Source organism: Dinoponera quadriceps, unplaced genomic scaffold (assembly GCF_001313825.1).
Source record: "Dinoponera quadriceps isolate SergipeBrazil2010 unplaced genomic scaffold, ASM131382v1 scaffold8544, whole genome shotgun sequence".
NCBI lineage: Eukaryota > Metazoa > Arthropoda > Insecta > Hymenoptera > Formicidae > Dinoponera > Dinoponera quadriceps.
In genome coordinates this window covers 43025-56053 of record NW_014563549.1, presented here as the reverse complement: position 1 = coordinate 56053, position 13029 = coordinate 43025, and the positions used below count along the sequence as shown (strand labels likewise).

Genomic DNA, 13029 nt, shown 5'->3' with positions numbered 1-13029 from the left:
CTATTCACCTACCCTTCAGTTTTCCGTGGGGAAAAATTCAAAAAGGACGCTGAGTTTGAATGAAGCGAGAAAGTAAAATAAAAAATGAATTAATAACTGCAGAGGAGAAATTTCAGAAATCTGAGAAGAGCACTCTTATGCCTGAACCAGCCCCATTATTCTTTTTTTTGGACGAGTAGTCTTGTATCGATCGCATATAAATGGAACTGCCCTGGCGATGTTCGTGTCTTCGCTTCGTTTCGTAATTTAATTTCTTTACACTGTGATTTATATCGTCCGAGAAAAGTTACATACGCGAGTTTTTTTTGTACACGTCAGAAAGCAACATTCTCGTCCGCCCAGTAGAAATAAACTCGTGAAACGAAATCGTCCCCCTCAGATGATTTCTATTTACCCGAAGAAATAATATCCAAGTTTCTTTAATGACGACGAATTGTCTTTTCAGCAATTTTTTTTTGTCGAGGAGCTTTGTAGAGTAAAAATTGAGTAATATAGAATTGGCGGAGAACGATTACCCGATCCTATATAAATTCTCTTGATCCTGATAATCAAGAAGTTCAGAGCCAATTTCAATTTCTATCTATTTGTTTTCTGTAAGAAAGAATTCATCGATTTATCGATTTTTGAGTCTCCCGTTGAAATAAATCGAAGAGTCGAGAAAGTAATTTTCTTCCAAAAGTTTTCGGCTTACCGATCAATAGCAACAACGGCTATTTTTTGACATATTTAAACTTGGACTTTGTTACTTGCTTTAAGTCGACATACGATAGCTCGATATATGTGGAAGAATTTTGAATCAAACATGGACCGATATATGATGCGAAAGATGCGTCAATACAATAATAATAAAAAATATTTTCTCGCGTGAAGCCATGTCTGCATTTGTCATCTGCATTTGTTATCTGGATTTTGTGTATATATACGGAATAAAACATTCAGAATTTTACAATATTTCTAGAGATGCGCGTGGCACAACGGAATAAGACCGTTGATAAGACGGTCGCTGCTTTTCTTCTTCCTTCTCGGAAATATTTTTATTCTCGGGGAGTACTTTTGCGAGAAAATACGAGAGAGAATCTTATCTTTCTTTTCCGGCTGCGTTTAAAAAGGAGAAATGTAGAATGTCGAAAGTTAGTGTCAAATAACACACGAGCGTACGTCACAACGTACAACGAGAGTTTCGCGTATAGAACGACGCCTGAAGACTGCTGTGTTGCGATTCGAATAGAAAAGATGTTAGCGGCGCGGCAAAAACGATTTATTCGAGCTTAGGAAGTCACTTTGTAGATAAGACGGTGATATATTGGCTTCAGCTGGAATCGTCTTGACGTGAGCAAATGTAATTGGAAAGGGAGTAATGTTGTGCAAATAACGGCAGTAACGATAAGCGAGGTCGTTCTGCAAGATCCTCCTCTGCATGAAAATAAGAAAATAATTTGGCGATGGAAACGCTATTAGTTGTCGCATCATGCGTTGATATTTTGTGTGCATTGCTTACTTAACAAATTCATCATGTGATTAAATGATTAATAAATCGTAAACGAACAACCGAGATAGCACGTCCTTCAGAATCATCTCGAATGTACTTGAAACTTTTTGAATATACTCAGGATAATTCTAAGACGTTCTGTGCTATTTGGCAAATGACAAGAGAAGTAATAACTACGTAGTTCATTTTTTTCATCATTTTTACGTATTTTACTAGATTGACACGCAAGTGCTGTAAGTTCTGATTTTTTTTTAAGTCACGTCTAAACATTTTATTTTATTATTCTATATTCCATTATATTTTATTGTTTTTTATTCTAATATATTTTTAATTCAAACTGACAAAAAGATTGTCGAATGTGCCCTAGTAAATTATGGTTGTGGGCTTGACCGGAAGTTTTAAACGCATTTCAAACAAGAAAAAAAGGAGAAGAGAGAATAGTACGGATGTTACAGGTAAGCGGCGTTACAGTGAATATTCGCTGCAATAGTTTATTTGATACGGCATGAAATTAATTCATATTCTTCCGATAATAAATATACCTTCTGATTATTACATATTATTCTCAAACGAGTTCCGCATATATTTATCTCCGTCGTTATAATTCTCCGTAAATAAAAAATATGTGATATTAAAGGACGAAATATGAATAATCGTTGTGTGTCAAACAATGTAATTTTCCATTATTTAAGAGATGATTTATCAAGTAAGTTATAAATTATAATGTGCGGTAAAGCTAACTGCAATAATGATGATGTTAATAATAACGGTGATTTTTCAGGATGCGAAGGCATCGCTAGTCTCGCTAGATACATGTATATTGCATGTTTGAGAACTTTACAACTCACCGAAAGCTTAAATTATCTGGTTAAAACTTCGTCACGCTTGCTTGACAGCAAGTTAGATAAACCCGCTACGGAAACTTCACCTCAAATGTCATTTATATATCGCTCGGAAAACTCTCGTGAGAACGACTTCGAGAAAATTTCAAAATGATTGTCAGTCGCGTGAAGGAAAGTATCACGTGAATATTATGACGAGTTTGGAAATTTATTGGCGAAAACGTTTTCTTCGAAACAGGAAAGTCACGACGTTCGTGTCGGAACGACGATAGATCGTGGTTTTATGGAAAATTCTCTTTGCGGGTGCGCGTTAATATAATAATGATACTTATTTTAAGGCTACGGCATTCAAGTTACGGCATCGCAAACGTTAAAACGGACCACTGCAAACACAAAATTTCTCGCGGACTTTCTTGCGAAGTTCTGATAGTCTACGAGAAAATTTGGTTAATTCTCAATTACCCCAGATAGACAGAAATGCTGAACATGGTATGCGAACATTCAATGAGTGCTTTGTGACGCCATTACAACAGCACATGTTTAAAATGTATAAAAAATATGTTTAAAATACGCTTGTTCTAAAAAAATATTAATTTACAATTTTAATCAAAGTATTGACTTCTTATTACTAATTCCGGATCAATTGCATCGTCTTTTGAACATATATGGTATCAGAATATCGCCGTAATATTGTCTCAATTTTCACAACATCAGATAATCTTCTTTTGCTGACAAAATGCTTGTTATATCAAGGCGAATCTTAATGTACTTATGTTAATCACAATGTAAACTATATACCGAAATATGTCAATTTAGGACTGACATGCAGCTTCACACTTCTACGGACACGTAACTTTCAAGAAAGTTCACAGAAATCTTTCGAAAACGACTATAAAATATTAAAATTTTTTAATCGTTATATTATTAAATATAAAGAAGTAACAGGAAAACATGTATTAAATTGAATTTAAATTATATATTTTTAAGACTCCACTTAAGAATACACACATACACCAATACACACATACACACGTATGCTGTGACATATTCTGTGACGAGCACTTATCAACCTCGAGCTTCTGAGTCCGCACGTAATTAAAGACTAACTTGATCTGACAACAATGATACGTTAAAAGAACTCTATCAGCGGAATCTGCGAACGGAGTAGTCGAACAGGTGTCGGTGGCGGTATCGCCGAGAGCATCGCGCTCAGTTCGTGCGAGACGTTCTTTCATGAACGACGGCTCGTTGATATAACATTTTCTCCTTCATATTCGGAAGTACGCGTCTATTCTGAGGTTCGTCAACGCCGACCGGCAAGCTGCATCAGTCGCTCGCCTGGTAATCCATAACGAAAAGGCGCGTCTTCTGAAATGATAAACGCTTGTTTTTGCTTTTCGAACCGTCGGCGAGGTTCGGTGTCTCGCGAGTGCTGAGCTGTAAACAGCTTCCGCGACACCGGAGCGCTCCGCAATTTTGTTTACGGACCCGGGATGCGACTGCTGTCAGTTATCGCGCTATGCTCCCGGAAATTCAGGTGTTTAAAGACAGAGGAACGAAAGGTGGGAGTTTTACGATAGTGCGCGATATCACTTGACGTTCGCGCCGTAATAACGATCGATCGATCGAGGAGGAGTACGGCGTAAATATTTAAGCGGCGTCTAAGAGAACGCGTGTGTGATTCCTCTAATTATCCGTTCGAGCACACCTCCGGTCGCTCTAGTCAACAATCAAGCGCGACACAATTGATCTTAGCGAGCGGGCGAGCGTCTCTTTGTAAGGACTTTCATCTTGCCGGAGAACAGCGAAAAACGAGCCCGACACACACCCCACGCCTTTATCACCGGCTTTATTCGCCGCCTCGAAGGGGCGATACGAACATCGTGCTATCATCAGGTATCCAGAATGCAATCACTCTTGACGCATGCCACCGTAGAATTTGACGGGCGAGTTAAGGTCGCCTAAGTGGACTGTCTCATTCTCTTCGCAGTTTCCTTCCGTTGTTCTCGGGAAGGGTCCTCCAGCGAGAAAGCTGAAGAAGACCCTGTCCCGAGTAATTGAGCCATTAAGAACGGACTAAGAGGAAGAAGGTTTACCGACTAGTCGGATTATCGAGTGCTCTTTGTTTGCGCGTACGATATCGGGACGATATCAACGTGCATACCGCGCGAGCGAAGGGTAGAGTATCGATGTCGATCACGATGAATCGAGCGAACGTGTGATAGGCGGTATATCCTCGCGAGGATTCAGTCATGGGGACGTCGGACGACAACCACGCCCTGGACTTTTGGCGAGACTGGGACCTGGCTAATCTAACCGAGGCCGAGTACCTGGACAGGGTGCTCGGCCCGAGGTACCTGCCCATGAAGATGGTGATACCGCTGACGATCGTCTACGCGGCGGTCTTCGTCACCGGGATCTTCGGTAACGTCGCCACGTGCACGGTTATCGTCAGGAACGCATCCATGCAGACCGCCACTAATTACTATCTGTTCAGTCTGGCCATATCCGACCTCACTCTACTCATACTGGGTGAGCGAATAACGTTGACTCTCTCGATCTCTCCCTCGTACCTTCCTCTTCTTCTCTTCCTCCCTTTTAGACTCTGACCTGGCCGATCCTGTTTAGATTAAACGCCTCTTAAACTTGAAGTTTTAGTAATTAATCGTTTCTCGCGTCATGTTATCTTTCTCGCGTTAGTTACAACCCAGGAAGAAGGTCTATCTTGGCCTCTGAGTGAAATAAATGACTTGTCGAGGAGCATTTATAGATTACCTTCGGAAAAAGATACTTTTAAATTCTAAAATATATTCGGTTGATGTGCAGAAGTTCTTTCCGTTTTTTGATCAGTTCCGCGCTCAGATATTCTACGGGCGTATTCTAGCGATTACTTATGGAATCATTTATTTAATAACCGCGGTTATGTTGTGGCTACAATATACAATAACCGGCATTTGTTAAAACGCATTTTTACTTTTGAACATTTCGAAACATTTTCAAGATACATTTTAGTATTTAATTACACATACTTCCTCGTTCTTCTTAAACTTGAGCGTACACGAATATGTGTACATTCGAGTGTGTTACTCGTTATTTCATTCGGCTGTATATTTTTCGAGTTATGCAAAGTCAAACAATAGCATGGCATTTTGCTAATATGACTCCCTGAGAAAGCTGATAATACGACCTCTTTTTCGAAATTTTCATATCGAAATAGTTATTTGATAAGTCGATTCTGATCTATAGTTCACTGCTGCACTTCTCTCTCCACTCTCTTCACTGCACTGCTGTCCTTCTGACAGATAGTATCTTCTGACAAATAAGTCGGTATCTGCATTAAAGACACACGGTTATATTCATCGTTATTCCTTCTAAGAGTTTTTATTTTGAATATATATATAATTTTGCAACAAAAAACTCTATTATTTTAAACAAAATCAATTTTTTAAATCTATTTTTGGCAGCCATATTACATACCACCCCTGTTTCTCTTCAATCCATTATTCCATCCATCATTATCCATCCATTTTTATAAATGACAGTAAGCAAGAAACATTAAATCAATCTTTTAAAACATTGATTTTGCGTGGATTTTATAAACATTTTGACATAATATTTCATGAATATTTTCATAAACTATTACTTGATAACATAATATTCCTAATTATTAAAATCATAATGTAGAAATATTATTTTTAACGTTTCGGTCAAATATTATTAACTATTGTTAAATGACGTTGTATACGACATTAAGAACTATATATTTGACAACGTTACATATTATAAAAAATAATTATAATAATATTGTGTTCAAGATTTCTTGCTTACTGGGTAAATAATAAATATTTCACAGTTTTGAGTTTAGAATCGATTAAACAACACTTTAACGACTGTTAATAAATGTTCAGTTCTCAATTATAAAAATATTGATTGTTGATAAAGTTATTTGTACAAAATATAAATAGGAAGCCATAATACCACCTTATCCTCTATATAAAAAATTAAAAATTACATATCTATTTGTTCCGTTGACATTCGCGTAAAATAACCGACCCTTAACTCACGTTCAGGCGTGAGATCAGCTCCGGCTCTATATTTCTTTTCTCCTACCGCCTTGAAAAAGGTGAAGTTTAGGAATGCAAGGTCGGATGGGGCCAGGGTCTAAGGCTATTTCGCGCATTGCCACGGCATTTGCTCGCATGTTCTGCATACGTCCTTTATTTCGCGCGTTGCCCAGGGGGGAGATTTCATACGCGCGTGTAATATAAATAACATATCCCGCGAGCGCGTGTAATTCAAAGTACATTCCTGTTATCGTGCCCGGTTTTAATCGGAAATCGATATGAAGGAGTGTCGATGATCGAGTCGCCATTGTCTGCAAATCAGCGGCCGCATCAACGACTCGTTAACCGCCGATGGGATTTCGCCCGCTGATAATGATATTTTGATAATCGGCAACGCGATCGATAACGATAACCGTTTAAACTAAACTAAACTGCGTGCTCGATTGAATAACGCGCGTACCAGCGAATTGTAAATGCGACTGGAGAGAGAAAGAGAGTGATCCGTTTGTAAAATAAAAATTCCACCGCTATTTCCGACCGTACTGAGTAAGGTGCGGAAAGACCTTTAATAACGAATGAGGTCAAATTCCGTCGAAAGAACAAATTGGTGCGGATTTAAAGCCGATGGAACGGCCGGGATCAAACCAGTCCTTTTAGCGTGGCGATAAATAAAATCGAGAATGTCCCCGTAGCACATCCACTCGCACTTTTTTCAATATTGACCTTTGTGCGAGTCACAACGGCAATAGAGGTAAATAAATCGCGTGCGAAATAAGTTGTGGCTTTTAATCGTGATATCGTTAATAATGCTCATTAATGTTTATTTAGCGCGGCGACGTACGCGGCGGAAAATATGCATTTCAAAGTACACTCGCGGACCGAACTTTCTATAGGACAAATGAAATCATTTATTGGATATTATCTGTATTATCGCGATCACAATCAGTCAGCACGACACGTTTATATCTGTCTACTTGCCTACCTTGCTTACCCGCTTTCCTCGCATTGACGCACATAGATAAAAGCTTGGAATTAATCTTCGTTTCTTTTTTCCTTCTGTGTACAATCACGATTGTTATCTATACAATGCTCTGTTTGCCGATGGTAACTGTGCGTCCGTATTTACGTCATTGTGAGAAATTCACGAGACGTAAGGCTGCTTTCAGACAGGATAACGAATCTGAGACGGGCCGTATTACGTTTGCTGAGATTTTCAAATGCGAGGAAAGTCAATATCCATATCGTACAGTGGAATCAATTCATCAAGATCTCGTATCATTGGTCACGTTCAGCGGAACGTTTATTTTGAAACTCTTCTGAGTTGTTGCAAGTTTATGTTATAAGAACTTTATATATAGGAACTTGATGTTGCAAGTTTTCGGAGCTAAGATTTCATTACTTTTTTAGATCTAGAGGAATAATCCAATCATGGTACGGAAAATTTTCAGCAGTTATAAAATAAACGTTTTGCCGAATGCGGCTATTAATAAGGACCTGGTAAAATACTGTATTAAAATAGATGGTTCAAATAATTGCAGCTTGGTGGTCATAAAGGAAAAGGAAATAGGAGCTAGTTTTTAATTTGCTCGTAATAATTAAAATATATTTTTTACATAAAGAAATAACGCTGATGTATCGGCAGAAATAATCCAAAGTCAAACGGTATCGAGAGAGAGACAGAGACAGAGAGAGAGGGAGAGAAATACGCCGTTTACAAGAAGAGTAAATTACTACATAAATTAGTTTTCACTTGATTGCGCAGAAAAAAGAACGAAAATGAGAATGAGAGAAATTGAAACAATCACATCGCCAATTGGCTGTGTCGACGCGGCGGTTTTACAGTGCATTAAAGTGCTTCGGGCTTCGTCGGGTGGCGAATATCTTATATAACGTTAGCGTTGCTTTAGAAAATGTTAGGCACAATAGAATCGATCGAAGGGTTTCCTTTCGAGGAAGCTTTACCGTTTGCGATACGGTCCAGCTTTCGGTGGAAAAGGTCCTATGAGGGTTTCATACCTATTGTGACGCTTTGTAAAGGGACGGGCTAGCATACACGTACATGTCAGATATCTTTTATGTTTTGGGAGACGACTGGAAGTCGAGAGAAATTTGAGATATCGTGATGCGAAAGGAAAGGAAGCAACTTTCGGCTTTACTTAACGACAGTACGAGAGGTAAGCGCGCTTTACAGTTTGCTCTTCTTAATTAATCCCTGACGGATCGTGAAATGTTACAACACTCCCGATACTTTAATTCTTTGTTCAGTATTCTCGAGAGAATGTAAAATCTCGGGATTACGCTAACGTAGAATCACTTAAGACAGTTAAAGTGGGGCAAAATTATATATTTAACATTGTAGTCCGTGTATGTTGATTTTCTATGAATTTACAAACGAGATTAAATTGTCTAATGAATTTTTCTATCGTCAAATATAAACGTTCAGGAAATTCATTAAAAATAATTAAACATAATGCGCATGATATTATTAGATAAATAAATCTTTATATATACTTTTAGTAAACAATTTTTGAAAGAAAAAATTCTAATTGTTACTTTAGCCCGCGTAAAATTACAAATATATACATGTGTAGAGTTATTAAAAAGTAGAGAGAACGAGAAAGCGCGCGCACGTGAAAGATAAACAAGAGACGCGATAACAGATTGAACAGAAAAAGACATTTATTTTTATGTATTTTCTATAATGTATAGAAATGTCCAATTTTGCGCTTATCCATCGTTAAGAATCGCAGGGGAGTCTCACTGTACGTATATTGCGATGTGTCTGTTAATTAAAACACACGAAATTGAACACAAGTTGAAATGGCGCCTGTTGAATTTACTCGTTCGACGATATGGCTGGACGGATATTCAGTCATTTGTCTCCGGTGTAGGTAACGTGTGAAAGTTATTTTAACGTGTGTACACACATCGAGAAGGCGCAACCTCGTTAATATTGTCGCGATGCGGTCGCGATGATTTCACGCTAATTACTAGCCCGGCTTAAGTCTATCATAAATCTGCTTTTCGGAAAATTAATTTGCGAGGCCCTCGTCGAAATTGCGTGAGCGTTTTATCCGCAGTAGCGTGCCGTACGAAACTTTGACGTCGACGTTAATGTAATCGGAAACGTGGATGTATTAAAGCAAAAAAATCCGAGTATGGAATTCGAACGGAAAAAACCGCGTGGGGACTTTGTCATTAAAATTAAGAGGTATCCCATGGTATCCAGCAGCAATTGTACGAATTGTAGAAAAAATTCCTCGAAATATATGAATTCGTAAAAGTTAGATTTCGAAAATGCGAGAAACGCGTCATCAGCCGACCACGCTGTCTTTCTCTCTCTCTCTCTCTCTCTCGGAAAGTGCTCTTCAATCTATTACTTGCTGATGTTAATTAATTATTTCTCCCTCAGGTCTTCCTAACGAGCTAAGCGTATTCTGGCAGCAATATCCGTGGGAGCTGGGTGCGGGTCTTTGCAAGATCAGGGCGTACGTGTCGGAGATGTAAGAAATAAACACCTTTTCCCTGCTTCCTTTATATCCCGTCGAGATTTGACATGCTCCTAAATCCGGATATCACTCCACAGGTCGTCGTACGTATCAGTTCTCACGATAGTGGCTTTCTCCATGGAGAGATACTTGGCCATCTGTCATCCGCTGAGTGTCTATTCGATGAGCGGTCTTAAAAGACCCGCTCGTTTCATTTTCGCGGCCTGGTCGATCGCGATAGTCTCCGCCATCCCGTTCGCGATTTATACCAAGGTCAATCTCGTCGAATATCCACCAGGTTAAGTCAGAGTTTGTTTTACTTATAATTATCGGTCTCATTAATGAGAGTGTCCTCGATAAATGTAATTACCTTTTTGGGAATCTTGACTACATTGGTCCTCAACCGTTAAGTCTTTTTTCGTTCTGATATTCTCCGATTTCACTTATTGATATCGTAAATCTGTTTTTGTATATATATATATATATATATATATGTTATTAAGATATTCGTTACATTATTATACTTTATGTTATATATGTAACATCAGATATTATTCAGGATCGGGCAATTATTCGGCTGATTCAGCGATTTGCGCGATGCTTCTGCCCGACATGCCCGACTTTCCCCTTTACGAACTCAGCTGTATCGTGTTTTTCCTGATCCCAATGCTCGTGATTCTGATCGTATATACGAGGATGGGAATAAGAATCAGGAGCAGTACTAAGGATGCACTAGGCCCAATACAGGGTTGCGTTCACGGGGAATACCGGCAGATGCAATCCAGGAAGTCCGTTATTAGAATGTTAAGTACGAAACTTTTTTCTCTTTATAATAAATTTATCACGATAAGATAGAGAAAATAATTAAATGTGTCGCTTTGATCAAATTACACATTGTATCTCAATTCGGAATATATAAATTTCTATTTAATGATAATTTCAGTAAGTGACATCGTTTTCTACGTTTCTTAAATTTTCAACATTACACGAATATGCCACGCATTAAAATTCACTGCGTGATCCATTTCAGGTGCGGTCGTGATCATGTTTTTCATTTGCTGGGCGCCGTTTCACGCCCAGCGTTTGCTCTACGTGCACGCACAGGAATCCGATTACTATCCGGATTTAAACGAGTGTCTCTACATTTTGAGCGGCTGCTTGTATTACTTCAGCACTACGGTCAATCCTATTCTCTACAATGTTATGAGCATGAAATATCGCCAAGCGTTTAAACAAACGATATGCTGCAGAACGAAGAGAAAGGCTAGCAGAACTTCGACCAGTAAGGAACCTCATCTGTGCAGATACGATTCCTCGAGAGAAACCTACGATCGAAGCCTTATGTGTTCCGTTAGGTATGGATGTCAGGTTTGAAATTCTCGAAACCGATGATTTACTCCATTAATGAAATATCTGCTCTCTTAAGTCGAATCAGTGGAAATATCGCTGATTCAATCAGTGGAACAGTATTTCATTGATAATCAGTGAATACTCGCTAATTTTTAGTGGAAACTACACTTCCACTTAATCTTATATAGAGAAAATATTAAAATAAAAATATCTTATACAGAGAAAATATTAAAGTGAAAATTACAACATAAAATTTTATAATGTTGAACCTTACTGGAATTATAACTGAATTTATGATGTATACATTTATGATTGTATACATTATTAAAAATTATAACACATAATAATTTCAGTCATATTTCCGATAATAATAAAATTAAATAATAAAATATTAAATAATAAAATATTAAAAGTTATAACGCATAATAATTTCATAATTCCGATCTGACCCAATATTATAAAATTTTGTGATAATTTTCACTGCAATATTTTCTTTGTGTATTTCACTGATTTTATTACTAATGAAAGATTCATTGCAAATCGCTGTTATGTGTCGCTCAGCAAAAATATATGTACATATATATATGCATTCAACCATATGTCGTATTTGGCGTAGTTCGTATGACAGCAGGTTCAAAAAAGCCAGAGGTCTCAGGTTAGAGTCTCATCAGAATAAGCGTGTCTTCTACATACGACATAATTCATTGAATCAATTAAATGTAATTAAGAATATTCCAGGTAAAAACATTGGCAACCTTAAGAATGATCAATGTAATAAAAAAAATAATAATAAATAATATCTTGTTTCACTGTTTCTGCAGTCAGATTTCGCTGATAAAAACAGTCGCTACTACTAAACTTTTAGCGAAATTTTTCTGATTTGCATTTGTACTTATAAATATCAATAACTATTGATTGCGTCTCAATGATAATAAACTGATTGCACTTTAGAAAGTGAGAGAATATAGTCGAGACTGATTTTCTCAGATTACGGAAGTGTTACAAATTAATACAATATCGATATTGCATAATTACTGTGGATTCTAATCGAGTGTCCGTATGCTACGTCGGAAAGTCGATCCTTTTTTCACCGAACTCTGTGCACATCAAAGTTACATTCTAACAATATGACAATTTTTCTCTAGGCATGCCGTTGCTCGCGCCAGGGAAATATTTCGCTTTACGTCGAGCGGAGAGGAGAACGCCAAGAATAGAAGCAGGAATAACGTAAATACAGAGGACACTCCTCTTCATAACGCTTATCTGTTACGAAAAGAGGATTTGTCGTCGGAGCCTGTCTCTGAGCAGGGGCATATCCTAGCTTACCAGCAACCTAGCAACGAAAGTACATCGTCCACAAAGAGATCGGATGATACCGTTTCAATAGCCATCAGCAATCTGTGATTCATTCGTGTTCGCGATTACAATTTTACAAACGGGTCTATAGTTATTTATTACGTACAAGGAATTGCAACGTACAGCACGGAAAAAGAAAATTAGTTGTCTATATGTACAACTGAAGTTTAGTTACCAGACTTAGTTTTCAGTTATGTGAGCTGAAACCTAGGTACAGGGTAAAAGAATTAATTAAAGTAATTAAATTTCAATTGTGTTACATGGACAGCTAATTTTTAGCTGTGTGAACTAATTCCCTTTTCCCCGTGAAGGAATCTCATCCGGGCAAATCGGACGAGACCCACGATCGAAGTTCCGCGTGTTCGGCTAGACGTGAAATCCGCGAGACCGGGAAAGCCCGTAATTTAGAGTTTAAGGATCCCGACTGGTCCTTAAATTAA

General features: G+C 38.0%; 1 protein-coding gene across 1 annotated transcript; it reads left to right on the top strand.

Annotated features, from left to right (window-relative positions):
* The first annotated feature begins 4583 nt into the window (after positions 1-4583).
* LOC106751206 (neuropeptides capa receptor-like) lies at positions 4584-12637 on the top strand. Its single transcript, XM_014632036.1, has 6 exons — positions 4584-4863; positions 9808-9898; positions 9982-10181; positions 10443-10691; positions 10914-11238; positions 12379-12637. The coding sequence occupies exons 1-6, from the start codon at positions 4584-4586 to the stop codon at positions 12635-12637; spliced, it is 1404 nt and encodes a 467-aa protein (XP_014487522.1).
* The last annotated feature ends 392 nt before the right edge of the window (positions 12638-13029 follow it).